This window comes from Coturnix japonica, chromosome 1 (genome assembly GCF_054131305.1).
Source record: "Coturnix japonica strain WE chromosome 1, WE-NBRP24, whole genome shotgun sequence".
Lineage (NCBI taxonomy): Eukaryota > Metazoa > Chordata > Aves > Galliformes > Phasianidae > Coturnix > Coturnix japonica.
The window spans coordinates 27,316,722-27,336,003 of NC_140663.1; the positions used below are offsets into that span (position 1 = coordinate 27,316,722).

The following is a 19,282-nucleotide window of genomic DNA, read 5'->3' on the forward strand; positions in this document are numbered from 1 at the left end:
GTACCTCCATCCAACCATACATTCAAGGATATAAATTAAATTCACAAACACAAAGAACATGGAATCTTTCTCTTTTGGGTAGAGGAAAGAGCCTGGCCAAAGCGTCACTAACTACATAAGGAACCTTATGTACAACTTTTAGGATCTTCTTGAGAACTATAATACAAAAGAATGAGAGAAAATATCAGTTTTTGAAACCTTTGATGAAACACACAAACTTCAGCATAAGAAAAATGTCTGACTGCAGAAAAGTTTAAAATGGCTAGAGGAAGTCAGCTCAAAAGAGATTGACTGTTACAAACAAGTTGTAAAGGGATCATGATTAATATCAGAATAGTAAGAAACAGAGATTTGCTCTTTGTAAGAAACAAAGATTTACCACCAAAAAATAAAACAAAACCCAGAATATTACAACTGTCCATGCATACAGCAAAGCCCATGCATCAGCAGAATGGTTTAAAAAGATGGAACCAACTAGCACTTCTTTTTGGCATACGGAACAGCTGCATACAGCTTAACATTTAAAAATTAATCCCATGTTATTCTTACCTAACAGGTACATTAGTGATGGGAGAGGAAAAATATCCCTCAAATAAAACTGATGTAACTCTACTCTGTTCGTTTAAGAAGTAAACATTGAAAGCTTTTCTCAGGGTGATATGTTTGCAGCAAAACTTGTAATGCCAGAAAGAGGAGTCTTAGTACTTCAGTCCAGAAGTAGAGACACTCACACATCAAAACCATACAACTATTTTAATGAGGTAGTCAAAAGATGCAGCAAAATTCGTGTATCGAGAGTTTTCACCTCTAGCAACCTGTGTAACAGAGAAACTGCATCAGATAATTTCCTCCTAGATACTGATGAGGTCTCACACTACTGTACAGTGCAGCATATTTGAGAGCAGATAATCAGAAAACTTGAGTAGTGGTGAAAGTAACAACCATATAAGGCAGAAACTGAATAAATTATTAGAGAAATACAATGAAGTCTAGGAAATGCCTGTCCACAATATTCTACTGATTTCGGTATTTTGCTTCAGGTTACAAAAGCAGTAACTGAACGAAAGAATGATTAAACTGCAATCCAATGATTTCATCATTTAAGGGCCCTAAAACAGAGAACTTGAAGAGATACAGATATAACATCAGTTGCATAAAGGCATCTAACCATGAAGGGACGGCTTTATTACACTGCTCTACTGTTGTCAGTTAAATGAAAATATACAACAGAATAGGGATGTCTAACATATATTAAAGCTCTGTTGCAGATAAAAGTTATCTCTGCCAGTTCTTTCATCATGAAGCACAGATGAATTCAGAAGCGAAGTTAGGAGGCTAATAGTGCTTAAAGTGAAGGCTGAGGATAAGCACAGAGCAATCGGTGTTTAACAGCACTTCCACACAGACTTAAGGAACCACTTCATTAACAGCACTCAAAATATTTGCCGTGTTTCTATAAAGTACAAACCATTTTAGACAGGGCAGTCTGTGCAGTCAAGGTGATCTTCTCGAGTTAATTAAACATTTCTAACTTCTCTCTTTCAGACATAAGCAATATACCGCTGTGCCCAGCAATTTGTCTTCAGCTGCCTGAAGCCCATCTGAACAATCACAGGTGTGCAATTTGGATTAACTGACAACACAATAATATCCTTGAAAAGATCATTTCCAATCTGTACCCCAAAAACCACCACCACCTGAACTCTTCCATTGCTCTGAACAGTGTGGGGGAAGGTAATCCCAGTAGAAGAATATAAGAAAATTTGAAAGGAAAACGTATAGATACAGTTTAAGAGTCATTCATTTTCTGAATCAGAAAAATTATCTCAAGTATGGCACTTTAAAGAAAAATATGAAATCTATATCATAACTTTAATTTATAACTGTTATTTAGCCTCAGCTGTTGCAAATTAGCTCTGAGGTGCCCAGACCCATGCAAAAAGAGGATGATTTTACTTTCAAAAATATGTGAAGTATATCCTGAACCACCAAAGAAACATGCCTTTTCCAATTTTTAAACATTTTGATTTTCTTTTCCCTAGAAATTAGAACTATGATGTGTTATGAAACCCATATAAAATAAAACAAGCAAATCAACTTGTCTGATGACTGACTATACTCATCAGTTATTGTTGCCTCCAGCTTTTCTCACCATCATTCCCTCAAGGCAGAAAAACAGGAGCCGGTACTTGTAAACGAAGAACATAGCCAGATATGACTGCCCTGCAACACAGGAGTTCAGTACCTGCCCAACTTTAGTGACTCCAGAGGAGCGACACAAAGCTGAAGCTGGTGCAATGGAGTCTATTAGCAGTCTTAAAATGACTGCTGTGACAGAGTTCATGAGAAATTGTTTAAAAATTGAAGGACTGTTGCAAAGAAGTCCCTGGACAGAAATGGGCAGTGTCAGAGAGATGGAAGTCTGGCACAGAAGAAGCAGTTATTTAATGTAAACTATATAAATGCTTCCTTTATCTCCCTGCAGAGAAGGACCTGGAGGTCCTGGCGGATGAAAAACCTAACATGAGCCAGCAACGTGCTTTTGCAACTCAGAAAGCAAATGGTATCCTGGGCTCCATCAGAAGAGGGGTGGCCAGCAGGGACAAGGAGGTGATTGTCCCTCTCTACTCTGCCCTCGTGAAGCCCCATCCAGAGTACTCTGTCCAGGTCTGGGGCCCCCAATACAAGAAAGACAAAAAGCTGTTGGAGAGGGTCCACAGGAGGGCCACAAAGATGATCAGAGGGCTGGAGCACCATCCCTACAAAGACAGGCTGAGAGAGCCGGGCTTGTTCAGCCTAGCAAAGAGAAGGCTGTTGGATTTTCAGCCTTTCAGTACCTAAAGGGAGCGTATAAGCAGGAGTGGAGTCAACTCTTTGAAAGGGTAGATAACAGCAGGACAAAGGGAAATGGTTTTAAGTTGAAGGAGGGAAGGCTTCAATTGGCTATCAAGGGGAAGTTCATTACTTCGAGAGTGATGAGGTGCTGGAACAGGCTGCCCAGAGAGGCTGTGGATGCCCCATCCCTGGAGATATTCAAGGCCAGGTTGGATGGGGCCATGGGCAGCCTGGTCTGGTATTAAATGGGGAGGTTGGTGATCCTGTGTGCAGCAGAGTAGGGAGAGGTGTTGGAGCTTCGTGATCCTTAGGGTCCCTTCTAACCCGGGCCATTGTGTGATTCTGTGATTTTTACTATCCTTCATCATGAAATAAAAGCCATAAGATACTGCAGGAGGCTCAGATGTTAGCCTAATTCCAATGTTAGCAACACCAAACTAGGATAGGCCTCAGTTTTGCATAATTAAATCAAGTAAAGCCTATTGTGACAGACAGACAGCATCCTGCACATTCTAGTACAGGATGGAATTTAGGTTTGGGTTGGGATGGAACAGACCTCGAAGACCATCCAGTTCCAAGCCCCAGCTCTGAGACATCCAACCTGGTCTTGAGTGACTCCAGGGATAAAGTATTTACAGATTCTCTGGGCAACATACAACAGGATAGAAAGGAAATGTTTAATAAAAGCTTAAGGGCATATCTGGTTCAACAGCCACAAACACTTTCTGACCATACTCTTGTTGAAACTAATATCACACCTGCTAAAAACAAAGATTTACCCTGATAGTAATAGGATCAGAATAGGTGTAATATTTTTAAAACAAATTCAGGATTGTCTTGTTTTGCTTTTCATTAGATGACCTAATATCCTCTGCAGGAAAGCTATGAAATATGCAGATAGAGATAAATAATCTATAAGACTTTTTTCTTCCTATTTGATTATCCTTGTAAGGAGACACCAAAAACAAACATAGCGCATATATTCCTGCAGAAATTTTGTAAACAAAAAGTAGGCATCACATAAGATGCAAGAAGGTAAAGAGAGCACACTGGTTACCAGTGGCAATAGGAAGTTTTTTCAGCAAGCTGCGTTATCTTCAGTTTTCATTACATTGTAACAACATTAGAATCAGGGTATTAAAAGTTTCCATGGTTAAGAGCAAAAGGGCTAAAAATGTTCAGCAATGTATCCGCAGTTATAATATCTACAAAATGCAGACCTGATTTCAGCCAGAAACCTTGAAAAATGCAGGCTTCTTGCTTTCCATTGTACTTAGACATATGAAACTCCTAGATGCAGATAAACGGCAGACAGATGTAATAACAAAGCCTGTAAATATTTAAGATTTGAGAGAAATTGCACAATAATGAAAGAACTTAACTACTCATCCCTACAAATATACCAATATAAACTAAGTCAATTTTCACGGTCCTGCTTGTTAGCCTCTTAACCATATTTTTCATGGGTATAAGCAGATGACACGGTCAGACCAGATGCAAATGAGATAAGAAGCAATATGTTTGCATGGCCACATGACCTGCAAATCAGCACAGCTTTAACCTTTATTTTAATTCGCCGTGGCTGGACAAAATCAATTTAACATATTCTTGTTAACGGAAGAGCAGTGCTGGTCCTTTTGTCCAGTCTTACTTCAAGGACTAATTATTTCCTCAAACAATACCTCAAACTCTTTTGGCACCCTTCAATAAATTCATCACATTTACTTTTTGTACCTTACTATCACAATCTTTGTCTTCAGAAACTAATATTTCCCTCCCAGTTGACCACCATCCAAGCGAATATTCATCAAGTTTGGCTCACTACATTACAGATTTTTTTTAATCTTCTATTTCTTCACAAGAGCAGGAAAGGCTCTCCAGCAAACACTGCCTCCTTTAGAAAGGCTATAGCCTTTCTTTTCCAAACACTGAGTTTCACACTGATGATCTCTTTGCCACCTCTGCAGCTCCCTTGGCAGAAGAGCAGCCTGAACTACAGAGCATCCCGTGTTCATTCAAAGACATAGACCTAGAAACGCTAAACCAGTACACTGTGAACTTGTTCTCAAGCATGTGAGAGCTTGTTTACTGTCAGGAGCTTGCTCTGGCTAGTTCTGGAGCATGCTGTCACCCCAGTCAGACACATGAATGTGATATACACAGAAAAAGGATGGCAAAAAACTCCTTTTGTTAATGTAATAGAAGGAAATCTGAGCACTAGAACCTTGCATTCTATCCCTGTCCAGATTTACAGAGACATCAGTTACCAGCTTAGGGCCCATAAACCACAACAAATACAAGGCAGGAACCCTCTCTATGGCAGCATCCATTTTCTGGGCGACAATCAGAGGACACAACTTACCAGCAACAGCAAAAAACCAATTGTAACCAGAAGTAATTTTCCTCCCCTCAGGGCAATTTTAATCTCTTTTCTAAATTCACCAAGTTCCAGAGTGTTGACGTCTTTCTCCACCTCTGCAGCTATTCTGGCACATTAAAGTTTTGTCTCTCATTTTGAAATGTCAACATTAGTTGTGTTAGTCCTATCAGCAGCACAACCAATCCCTGTTCTTGTATATGTAGAAATAAACTTAGTTAGGTCACAGCTGGCCATACAGACCAACTTCCTCAATCATGCCAAAATAAACTCATCCATCTGGGCTGATCTACACTAATGGTGGTAAAATCTGAACTAGGAACTTGCTATTCCCAGCTGCCCAATTCTGCCCATTGGGCACTGCTAGATTTTGCAGATGAGAGGTTGTCAACAACTAGCAGAGAAGTCACTTGGTGCGACTGTGATGCAATTTCAACAAGCATCATGCAAAAGGTATTCAAACACCCCCATGCAATGTTAAAAATATTTTCATATACTTGGCATAATGACCTTTAAGAATATTTTCCTTTTCTTTCTTTTCTCTTTTTCTATTTTTAATCAACTGAATTGTGTAAGATGGGACCTCTGCGAAACAGCATGAAAGTACAACTGGACCACTTTCCAGCACACAGTAACTGACAACACAACTCCTAATAAGAACCTGTACACTTTAGCAAAGAAAGAAAGAAAGAATCAAAGCAGATATTTTATTATGCTTGAACATCCATCTATAGCCTTTCATCTCAACACTGAGGAGAGATCAACAAGAAAGAGTTACAGGATCGTACACATGAAAATAAAAAACTCTGAACCTAAGCAGAAATCATATGTTGCTGGTGCTGATGACTGCTTAAGAGGTGAACATTTTAAAACTCCTTTTTATTCTATCACAGAATCATAGGGAGGTTATCTTTATTAGCCCTTACTTGGACAGAAATATAAAGAAATCTTACTTCTCCACTGGTTGTTATCCTATCAAAGAAATAATCCTCAAATGTTTGGCATAGTTTACTCTTGTTATTTAAAGTCAGCTCTACTCTGAGTCAAGTGCTCTGCCTTTTGTTTTGGGCATAAGCCTATAAGAGGAATGTTTTGTTTGTTTTTTACTGCCCATAGTGTTAAAAACTAATTGGTGAAGAAGTAGATGTATAGGACTGGGCTTTGTGAATCAATGTGACTGTGCAGATGTGATGGTTTCACACCAGTTGAGCATCTGGTCCTCATGGTTATGACCAGCGAAAGAGAACTTTCCATGCCCTCAGCAGCAAGAGACATTTGAACAGCAGCATCTGTTCCACTTTCCATTGGCAGATTTGAACTTGTGAATTTTTATGAGTCTACACAATTTACCAATTCATTCTCTTTCTCTCTATATATATAGCCTGTCATACAACAATATTCCCTTAATTTATGTACAATTTTTGACCGTACAAATACACATGCTTCCATTAGCTAGCATACAGCCAGTGATACTTACCTGTGATCTAAATGATGAACAGAGAAAATAACCCCTGAATTTAAATGAGCTTGTTTTAAGGTCACAAGGATTGTGAATTCATATTTATTTCTCAACTTCTGAAAAAAGATTTCAGCTGTTTCTGGAGACGCCTTTACACTTCTTGAAATATCTAAGAAAAAAATATAGAGAAAAAAAAAATCAGTATAAATCTTAGAATCATAGAATCACAAGGTTGGAAAGGACCTACAAGATCATCTAGTCCAACCGTCCCCCCTTTATCACACCTACAGAAAACCCCTAAACCGTATCTCCTAGTTTCTTATCCAGATGCCATCTTATTATACTATACAATATCAGCTCAAAAAGCTTACAGAATTAACATGCTATATCTGAGCAGCACAATGAATGGCTAGGAAACAGCAGGAATAGAAGTGTTTTAAACATCAGCTTCACATGAAATGAGAGCCATTTCACAGAAGTGTGCACATTTTCTAGGACATCCATTCTATTCTGGGTGAGGGGGTTTTGCTGGTGATGGTTTTGTGGTGGATTTTTTTCACAGCCGGTTCACGTTTCTTTTACTGTCTCCATGGATGGCCAGATGGTACTTTGATATCTCATCCAAAATGAGGACTTACTCGCAGTCAAGCACCGAGTGGCAACACTGGATATGAGCCTAATTTGTGAAGCGCAACCTGATTTTCTTTTCTACAACTTCTACAAAAATGTTGTGCTTAACAGTTATGCATAATTAAATCTTTTTACAAACCTACTATTAGGGAAAATTTACTCAGTTTTAAGAGTTACAAATGAATTTAAGCACTCATCATTTTTCAGAATGCATTGTTTCTAATCAATCACTGTACAGTCCAGTTGTGCAGTATGTTACTGCTCCTCCTTGGACAGAGCATCATGAGTATTTCATAGAGTAACTGCACACCCACACAAAAGATTTTGCTGTTAAAAGTCCACATACAAAAGGCTGAAGCAATGCTCCTACTGGATTTATGTAACATGCTTAAAGAAAAAAGGCTCAACTTTAAGAACCCTGGAGAGATAATTTACAAAACAAGACGTTAAAATGTTAGAAAAACAATTCCCAAAGCTTTCCATAACACATTATAATGGAAAATAAAAATAATATATGTATTTAACGCATAAAATCAATTCATTAGATTGCGTAATCGACTGTGTAAAAACTAAATCAATTCACAAGCTTCTTGTCATTACAATTTAACCATCCTTCTCTAAGTCAGGGACACTGATTCAGGGACAGCAACTGCAGCAGAGAGCTGACGGCAACGGCAACACTGATGTCCTTTGGCAGAGCTGAAGCTGAGCTCTCAAGTAAGCTGACATCACTGCTCTAAGAAAGCTGTGCTATAGAAATACCACTTGAGAAATACTGCTCGGTATTAACAGCAAACATTAATGTGGTTTATGAAAGAGGCACACTTTTAATGTGTTTAAGAAATATAACAATCTGTACAAGTCAAAAGTCCTAAGCAAGCTCTTATACAGAGTCACACCAAGCTCTGCATTTGATTCAGTTAACATAGGGGGATAAAAATAAAATAAAATAATTCTTTTAAAAACAAAGATAAAGAAAAGATTCTTTAAAGCATTTTTGTGAAACTTTGAAATTTCACATCTTTTCTACTGTGGGTTGCATAACTCTCTCTCTGTACCAGACATCCATGGTATTTTAATGGAATTGTTAATAAATCATAAAGCAACTCAAATACAATTACATCAAAGCATTCGTTTATAGCCAAGGGACACTAACAGAGTGGAATGACATAGGTTTGCATGCTGGAAGATGGTTTAACTGCATTAACAATTTCCAGCAATATAAACAACCTATTCCCAGCAGACCGAGCAGAAGGACACAGAAGGAACATATTCTCTAATCACGATCACAAGCTGCTCATGCACTGCTGCTCTTATCAGCAGCTTTCCTATCAAAGTACAGAGGAAAACAACAAAATGCAGACGTGAAACCCACTTAGTTGCCTGCAGAACCAGACTCCTAGATGCAAAGCACATCCACACAGTCAGCCCTTTCTGACTAACGAAAGATGCAATGAGGTGTAACAAAATTATACTTAAGTGTTTGTGTGCATAATCAGGAGTTGAAGGGCTTGCTGTCTTCAACCTCTCTGTCAGGAAGACCCATGCAACTTAAAAGTAAATAACTGTGGCAGAACCAAAGTCAGAATGAGTCAAGACCACTGCAATGTGTGAAATCTTCTTGCTTACATCTTAGTCAGTGTTACTATACACCCAACAATGCTCTTCTCCCTCCACCAACCTGTTATATTTCTTTCAAACTTTCTTGGCGGAGATATTTTGTTTGGCTTCCTCAGATGATGGAAACAGAAACCAATCTTATTGCGTATGCACCATAAAAGCCCTACATTTATTCAGCAAGTTTAATTTGGGTTTATTCCCCCTTGCCTGACACAGTGTAAGAGGAAGAGTGGAGAAAAAGGGCTATGGAGATGATTTCTACATCATCAACTCACACCTCCCAACCAGATAGAGATGATAAACACACGTCTGCAAAAACATGATAGTGAAAAAGCTGCACAGATCTTTTATTCAATAGCTTTTGTGTCTGGTCGTGTTAATTCTTACCATAATGTAGAAAGTGAGCACACAGGAGTCTATAAAGGCACTGAATAGATACCCTTATTTTCTGTGGATATGTACTGGAATTAGACACAATGTTTACGGCTTACCATGGCAGTAGGAGGTCTACCCATCAAATGTGATTTTCATGGGAAGACAGGGAAGTAGGAATAGGAGAAGGAAGGAGGAGGGCTGGGGGAAAAAAAGTCAAGCAAGACAAAAAAGAAAATGTCAGAATTGCATGAAATAGCAAAATTGTAGAGAATTCCCTGACTGTTCTCTCTCTGCTCCCACTGTCTCCACCTGATTTCTTCCAGATTTCCTCAAGACAAAGAGATGCCAATGTGAGGGAAGATGAGAAATGCACAACTCCTTCTTCCTAGGATCTGGGATTACTACACACTGTTCTGAATCATGTAAGAAGCCAGGATGTCTGTGCCCCAGTTAAACTCTTTTATCCCTATTTCCTAGTTTTAACTTGTATCACACCCTACCAGCAGAGTCAGAAATGCTCTGTGCTGAAAGTAGAAAGCGGCCCACATAGACTATGCTTGCTTATCAAAACTAAAATCCACAATTGTTACATTAGATAGAAATATTAATTTCTACCAAATCCAAATGATAATTGCATCAGCAACAGATGAAAGAAAGTATATGTATAGTTCAACTTCCATTACATGAGGCCAGTTCCATATGCACACAAATTATTACCGTCCTCACAAACACACACTTAATTCTAACTGGAGTTACTGGGAAAGCATTTTGCTACAGTCTGTGTTGTAGGAAGGAAACAAACCCTAGCAATTACATGAAGCAGAATGCAGTCCTCCCATCCCTCACTGCTACTCTGAGAGACATGGGAAAAGTAGAGCTCCCTGTGCACCATCAAGAGAGGAATCTTTTGTTAGGTCTACTCTTTCAGCCCTGTGAATCATTACCCTGTCATTAGGCTGGATGAGAGTTTTCCATATATAAAACCATAATACCATACCTGGGTACTCTATACTCTCTCATTATGGCTTTAGATTACCCTCTCAAAAACAGACCAAAACATCAAAACCTGATTAGATCAGGCTGGAAGCCTACTTGATAAGATTATTGCCATATTACCTGCCCAAACACACAGCCATTCAGTGTCAGTATTGCACATAGGTCAGTTCATGCTTCAGTAGTAAACAGCTTGCAGTTTTTGCATTAGTGCTTCTCTAAGTACAGCATCCTTTGCTCAGTGCAGGCACCAGGTGGATTTCTTGAAAATAGACCACTGAAAGGTCCTGGAACCATCTTTTTACACCAAAGCAACAGTGCAAATCCCTCATTCCAATTACGTTTGAGCACTAGTGGTATTTGCTTGATAGATCACCTACTGTGCTCAATAAATACAGATTCAAGATTGGTCTTGACATTCGGCTTCTACTAATCATTTCAAGTCTGAAGGGAAATACTTTTCTGGAGCTGGACTTCTTCCATAATAGCTTGGAAAATCAAACTGGTGCATATAAGGTAATAATTTGTAGTTTCTTGACAGTTGCATAAAAACCTCATGCCTTGAGCATTTTTAATACACAAAAACAATGGCCTAAATGTTTTGATATTAGAGTGTAAATATATGGAGAGAACTATTTGTGTGAATGAGAAACACTTCTCTAGTTTGTTACTTATGTATCATTTTTGCTTCTCTAGAATATTTCATTTCTTTGGTTTGACCACAGCATAACAACTCATTAACCTATACCGTTAACGCTCTGTTTTTAATTTCTAGAAGAGTGAGTGAAATGTAATAAACAAAAATCTATTCTCAGAACAGACCTTGCAGTCCTTGGTCTCTTTGAAGGTTATAATATGAAAATGCCTTTAGAAGGAATAACAACACTTACATGATGATATGCATAGCTGATTTGAGGCATGCAAGTTAAGAAAAATACTGAAAACAACACAATAGACTGGGGGGAGGGAGGATTAATATGCAACATTCACATACTGTGGTAGGCAATAATAATGATTACAAATTCAGCAGAACTGATCACCTGAGAATTAACTAGAGTTAATTCTGCTAGGTTTGCATGCAATAATTTAGGAGAGTTTACAGTCCTAGAAAGGATGTAAACAAGCAGTAAGAGATGATTGATCTACAGCTAGAGTAGCCAGCTAGGAGGTGATCAGCTGGCCACAGACACAGCAAGCCAAATACTTTAAGATCTGACATCACAAAGCAATCTAACACTCCATGAGAAGAACCGCCAGCTCTAGGACCTGTAGAAACTCAGCCATTCAGAAGACAAACCTAATGACTGCCTCTGCTCTAAGTCTGCAGCAATAGTCACTTCTAGAAGGACACATTTCCTTATTTCCTTCTCACGTACAGCTGCAAAGCCACACAAGGGTTTCCTGAAGATGTTAAGTGTAGACAATGTCATTACAGTAACGTTCATGGGATGTCAATTACTACAGTATATCCAAGACAGTAAGTCTAACTTTTAACAGTACTTACTCCACAGGTCCAAAGGCACTATCACCATTCTAAACTGGGGCAACAGAAAGAGATGGAAGCCTTTAATTACTTAATTACTTTAATTCTTGTTTGCAATCACATGCATGCAAACACATAGAGAAGCACCTCAAGAATTGATACAGCTATAACTAACCCAATCTCCCCCGTTATCTAAAAAAAAAAAAAAAAATGTGTTGGAAACAACCAGGAACAAGTTACTAAAGGTAAGCAAGAAAATTTCCCTACACACCACCAGAAGCCTATCAAATTTCATAGTAAAAACTACATTCAAATATGGTTTAAAACAAGCCATTTATTACAGATGTTTTCCAGTTCACATGAAAAACAAACAGTAATTAAATGGAACGGATAGCTTGTCTTAGCAAAGGGTAGGCTCTTCAGTTTCTGAAGTGTCTAAAGCTAAACATACAGGATGAGCTAAATTATAAAACAAACTCCTATAGAAGAGCCTTTGAAGGAGGCTTTTTAATTAATGGAGCTCCGCACTCTGTTTTGTGTACACATAATCAGCTTTTAATAGCAGCATCTATAAATCAATTCTGCATCTGACTGCAGGTTTGCTGAACTACCCAAATTTAATTCTACTCATTTGTGAGAAAATGCAGAAGTGCTGCAGGCTATGAACACTCTCAAAAACGTAATACAGCTAGCTCAATTTTGTTTCATTTTCCTATGCAAGTTGAGATCAGCATCTCAAGTATAAATTCACATTGTATCACTTCTCTTTAATAAAAGTTTTGGCTAATCTTTTTCTCAGCTGGGGATTTCACACAGCCTACAAAGGGCAACTATATTTCATACTGTTTACCTTACATTTCTCCTTTACTTAAGTAACCAATGCAAGCTAAGCTACTCTCAGCAAATGAGGCAGAATGGGAAGCCAGTCCCAAAGTAGAATCTTTACAAGGCTGAAAGGGTACAATGGGTTTTTAAGTGGAGCACAGGGTACGCAAATTCATGAGCTGCATTCCTGTTACAATGACTATAGCGAAAACTGAATACAGAAAGAATTAAAACAATGTTTATTAGGCCAAAACACCACAATACAGCAATTCGGTTTAGAGAGTTCTGGGGGGAATGTTGATTAGTTCAGCTTTTGTGTGTATACATACACATGTAGATCACTCCAACAGTAATGCCTCCTATTTATTTCCATTGAAGCTACAACAAATACAAAGAACACAAAGACACTATTCGATAGAGCAAACTCTCAGCCACAAAATTGCTATTTTTTAACATTGTTACCACCATTAGCTGCGTGCTTTTGCCAGTGATGAATAAGAGTCTGAATGCTGCACTCACAAGGATCTGCACCAGCAGAGGTGACCCACTGTTTCACAGCTGCTAGGATGGCGTTGTTGCAAGGAAAATGCTGCCCACACAGTTCATCTTTCCTTGGGCCAAACAGATGGAAGTCAAAAGGCACCAAAACTGGACTATATAGTAGGAATGGTAGAACAGTCCAGACAAGATTGGCAGTGTGCTCCATGATCTTCAAACTGGTATGGGGCCTGGAGTCCTTGTGCTGTAAGACAAAGGCATTCTCTTCTCTGGACTAACTCTGGAAGTTTGAGTTTTGTCAGCATCACAAGGCAGCTGCCACTTCATCCACTGGGGGCTGTGTCCTGAACTTTTTCTGATGGGTAATTCACACATTGCCACTGCAGGGACTGTTGTTATGACTCTAGTTCATAGTGGTGACACCACATATCATCACCAGTTATTATGTGATCCAGAAAACTGTCCCCTACAGCATCATATTGGTTCAATAAGTCCTGAGCAGCTCGCATACCATGTTCTTTCTGTTTCTGTGTGAACATTCATGGGACACTCTGTAGCAAATTTTGTGATATTTCAGCACTTCCACCATCATTTCTAACACACTGAAGACAATATTCAGCCCTATACACAGTTCTCTGGTCATAATCTGCCATTTTGCAGAGATAAGCTGTCATATCAATTCACGGTGTGCCAGTTGTGCAGTGTGACTTGTCCTTCATGTCACTGTCGCTACTGCTGAAACTCACCACCCACCACCATGCTATGCTCACTTCCACTGTTTGATCTCCATTAACATTCAGCAAACGTCAATGAATGTCAGTTGATGCAATTCAACACCTTTGCTTCATACACACTTGCATTTCAGACATAATTTTGTCAGACTGCCCTTCCGCTGCCATCTGTCACACAGCAACAAATTGTAACAGAATATTGGTGGGAAAGGTCTACCACTACTGCCATACCACCAATATCTGCCTCTGACATCATGGGCCAAAGCAGTAAAATAGGAGGCATTACTTCTGGAGAAGCCCTCATGCTATGTGTGTGTGTACCTGACTCTGAACTGTTAGTAAGATACTAATTGATAAACAATTTTGAGTGGCTTAGGATGGAATTATTTGAACCAGAAAACACCCCTAGGGTTAACATGATTTTCCTACACACTTGCTCATTCCTTCCTTCTATTTACCAAATTGTTTCAAAAAGAACAGCAAGACAGAAACTGTTGCAATTTTCCAAAATCACAAGAACCTGATTTTGTTTTGGCCACGCTCTAGGAAGGAACCCTATGAGTGTTTAGGAGGAGGTACTGCAGATCCATCCCAGCTTTGAAAGACTAGAATACAGGGGGATGAGCACCAATTCAGCAATACTCCCACTGGGGCCATTCCCAAAGCAAGTACACGGCACTTCTATGTTGCCAAGTTTCAGCAAACACTATGGCTATGGTCTAGTTGTATGTCAGAATCCAACCAGGTATGTATAGAACTCATGAATGGAGTCCAGTAAATATCCCTGGTTGGTATAATGATCCCGAAAAATCAGGATTTGGGATTCTTTACAGACTGCATCTACTCATGTAATTTAGACACCACTGCAGTTACCACTATCTACATGTCTCCTTTTTCCTCTCCATTACAGAGACAGCTCTACAAAAATGTAGGCATGAAGAACTGCAAATGATGGGAGGGAAAAAAGCAGAAGGGAAAATGCACTTAAAACAAAGCTAAACAACTGACACAAAAACTCAGCTGAAGCCAAATCATTACATTAAATAGAAACAAGGGAAGAGAAGTGTCACAGCTCATTCTTGCAGCATTTGGCAAGGGCCCAATTGCCTTTACTTTGCAATTTTCGCTATTCTGAATGTCAGCCACAGCTTTGGTCACCCAGCAAGGGCTTTCCACCAGTTTCAAACAGGCAGACCTATAGTACACGTGCCAAGACCCACAAGTCACAACAGACTGATGTGAGAGAACAGGATATGTTTCTGAGCACACATTGTTTTCTTCCACTCATATTGACTGTTCATACCGATATCCTCAATATGTGTTATTCATTCCAATTCTGGCCAAAACTCTAGCTCACCTACAAGCTGCATACTTTGTCTAAAACCTTTTTGGCACAGCTGGGAACACAGGTACTCTGTGATGAGATAGGGAGAAAGGTACTTGGACATACATGCTTGAATGCAATTGCAATGATCCTGATCTCAAATAACCAAGCCATTGTCATGCGCCTAGCTTGTTTGTATAATCGGAAGTTGTTTGTTCACTTACACGAGTAATTATTATTTCATTCAAAGAGCTTTGTTTGTAATTTGTTCCCTATGGTCAAAGTCCCTAGGCAATCTTTGCTTGGTTAGTTAAGCTTACTTTGGTTTGTTTTTTTGTTGCTTTTTCTATGTTTGTTTTTAGTTAAAGGAACAATTTTTAAAAATATATTAACTATGTAAAATGCAATGAAAACTAAACATATTAAATATGGGGGAAATCCCTCTACCTGATATGATGGAAAGGGCCACCAGCCCTCAGTCATTCCTGCCAGCTCCTGATATTGGATATCTCTTCAGGAAATATTTTATAAATACGGGACTTTCTGGGGCAAACTATGGCTACAATATACTATGCATTCTGTGGAAGCTGACAATAATATCACCAAAAATACGTTTCTGTCTAGAATTCTACAGAAAAAGAGACTGTTTGAGAGTGCTTATACTAGTAGCTGGGTGACGCATCTGAGCTTACTCACTGGCCATTTCTAGGTACCAAGGAAAGTCACGTCAGTCTGAATCTTTCTATAATGCTGAGCTTACCATCCCATAGCCTGACCACTGCCTCCTCCTGTTAAAACATTCTCTATTGCATCCTTGGGTGTCTACTAAACAGTTGTCCAGTGCTACCACTAAGGTACAGTCAAGCTTTTTCAATTGCCACCAAACCCCTGAGATGATCTTGGAATATAGGCTATGAAATAGTTCTTTGTAGTACACCCATGTTTTGTTGCAGAATTCAACCCCAGCCACCTACTACAAAAGCAGAATCCAACTGCTACTCTGAAGCTGTGGAATAAATAGAGGATTCCTCACCTAGACAAAAATCAGATAAATGTTTAAATGGCAGTGAGCTTCATTGTGCAAATAGCACAGTGTAAACAACAACAGCAGCCTTGCTTGGTTAGTAGATCCTCCCAACACAAAGAAATAAATCCAGCCACTGAATTTATACCACTATGAAAATTCATTTGAAAACCAGGACGAGATATGAAAGTTCTCTTTTGATCTAGGACTTAATTTGTCAGACCACAATGCTAGTACAGTTAGATGTCTCTCACCCTGCCTTTGGCCATGGTTCCTTTGGCAATGCCTTTGGCTATGGTTTCTTTGGTTTCACCAGGATGACAAGTGGGAGCGGTTTATTATGAGGCAAATCAGCCCAGCTACACAGTAACCAGACAGGTGGACTCACAGACATGTAGGGTCTGTGTTTCAGGGTTTCTGATTTTTATGCTCAGTAGGCAAAATGTAAATAGGTAAATTGGGAAATAAATGCAGTAAAAGTTCTAGTGACAGGATCTACAATAACATATTTCTAACAGTAAAGGATGAAAAAGGATGTTAAAGCAAAATGTAGGAAAACCTGGACTTTACATTTCCAGTACTCCAGATAACAATTCGTATTCTTAGCAGCAGACTGAAACTGCTGATTTGCTTAAAAAACAATAGAGACTCCATCATGCAAAATATTTTACTGAAACACCTCCCACCAAACTGACAAAGAAAACATCAGTGTGCACTCCTGAACGTTCCTGAAAGGAATATGAATAATGTGTGCATCAGCACAAGGGGGAGTGCCATACGAAAGTATTATAAGGAATTTTTAAATACATATATGATACAGAAAACCACTGTTCCTTGCTCACGAGAAATACTATCTCCTTCATTGTAACTATTTCATCATGCAAGGCACTATCACCAAGAGGGAATGCTATTCAGTGGGGACCTATTACATGATAACAATGTGACAAAGATAAAAGATGACTTCTGCTCATCATGGAAATCCTACCCATAGGAAAATTACAATATGTGCTGTATATTATGCATTGCTTCTGGTATTTATTATTGCAATGCTTTCTAGTGATTTATAGTTTCTGGGTTATCGATTATAAGCTGCAATAGTTTCTTTAATTACTAGTTTTCCCTACTTTATATTCCACCACAACTATCAATTCATCTTTAAATTCTGAATACTCAGTATTTACTGCCTTGTAGGTAATAGGAAGGTGCTATTGTAGGTGCTGCTAGTTACAAAGATACTGTTTAGGTTTTTCAGGCCCCATGCTACTATGAAACCTATAATGCTTGAACAAGAGCACAGAAGTAGTGCAAAGTGGGATTTCTGTCAGCTTCCTTGATTTAAAGCAGGTTCCAGCTACATTTAAAAGGCAGCAGCTAGTATAGCTTTATAAATAGACATGTATACATACAGGCACACATTCGTACCCCTTTAGGAGTTTTAGAAGTTTTGAGAACACCTTGAAAGCTGTAGAGGAAATGAAATCTGTCTTATTTTCCTTGCTGCTGCCATCAGTGGCATATGCACCTAGTTATGCTTGGCTGCATGCTGCCGTATGAGCACATAGTGTCAAACTGACCTAACAACAAATGAAAATATCACACCAGGTGATGCTGTTAACACTGGGACACAGACTGAAGAGCACAAGAATATAATGTATCATCTTCCATCCCTATTGGTACAATAATAAGGGCATGACACACAGGAGAACTGCTAAAAGACTGCATTTATTTCTAGTCCTTAGCTATATTGCGTGGGCAGGAATTGAAAAGTTACGCAAGTGATGCCAAGGGGTTGATGGACAGGAGAAGGAAGCAGAGCTGTTATCCTTTCCCAGATGAAAAAAGCAAATTACCAAAGGTAAGCAAAGTCAAATGAATTAAAAATAAAGTACAACCCAACATCAATAATAAACCACAGAAGCAGATAATGCCGGACGTAGATCAATCTGAATTACAGGACCTATCCTCCTCCCAGAAGTTATGACACAGCTTGGACTTCTCAAATGGATCATACTCCAATGGAGAACTTGGCCATGCAATGACAGGCTGTAAAACACCTGGGGCACCCATGGATTAGGATCATGCTTGCTGTAAATGATCCTGCATCCTCTGAGTAACATCCCATAGTTCTGCCTCACTCAGTCCTCACTGAGGTCAACAAGATCTACCCATGGTCCCTGTTTCAGTTATTCTGATTCAAAGGCCCCTTTCTTGTGACCCCCTATGCTGCTCCCAAACGATCTACCACCAGCATCCAACATTTCACAGCATCCTTTAGGTTGGAAGGGACCTCGTTAGATCATCTAGCCTGATCCCAAGCATTTGCAGGTGCCCTGGATGTTATTAGCTTTCTTCTATATGAAAAATCTGATGGTTTATCATTCTTTGCAATGGTTTGGAGCTCTCATCCTTTACATCTGTCTTTCCGGGGTATAATTGTTTTTATACTCATTTTAGGGTTGACTGCCTTTGGCTCGCTGACGTTCTAAGTGTTAAGGCTGAATTATTTCCATACTAGGCAATGGTAAGCTTATGAAAGCATTAATATGAGATCCATCTTATACCAAGCCACCATGATGATGTGATCTGCACAGAAGACTGACTTCTGACAGAAGAAAATGGTCAACAGTCACCAACTTCAAAATTTCCAGAAAACCTGAACCTTCTCCCCACCAACAAGGCCAGCATAGGATGCCAGGCATAGGGAGCAAGGCCAGCAGCATTAAAGAAAAGTACGTCTGAAGCATGCCAGATACATCCTACAATGCTGTTGCTAGACACAGGTCTCTGGCAGTGGCCTGAGTAAACAGCAGCAGATGGGAAGGGAAGGCAGCAGACAGAGGAGAATTTGGGTTCCAGCAGGAACAAAGGGGGAATGCCAACTATTAGAGGGCACAGTTGAGGGAAAGAGAAGGGCACCAGAGTCTCCAGTATTCCTGGCATTCTCAGAAAAAGCATCACCATCCTAATGCCTGTTTTCATGCCAGGTAAAGGAAAGGTTAGAGTGAATTTGAACTGAGGATGCAAGGAATACCACACACATAGCTCAGTTATGAGCAAGGCAGGCAAACAGAAGGTACATGAGGGATTCAAGCTACAGCTCCAGAGATC

General features: G+C 39.3%; 1 protein-coding gene across 1 annotated transcript in view; it reads right to left on the reverse strand.

Moving 5' to 3' along the window:
• NELL2 (neural EGFL like 2) overlaps positions 1 to 19,282 on the reverse strand; it is a 140,036-nt gene that overhangs the window by 109,875 nt on the left and 10,879 nt on the right. The window contains exon 3 of the mRNA XM_015854888.3: positions 6,690 to 6,840. Within this exon, the coding sequence (XP_015710374.1) occupies positions 6,690 to 6,840 (151 nt within the window). The remainder of the gene's footprint in view (positions 1 to 6,689; positions 6,841 to 19,282) is intronic.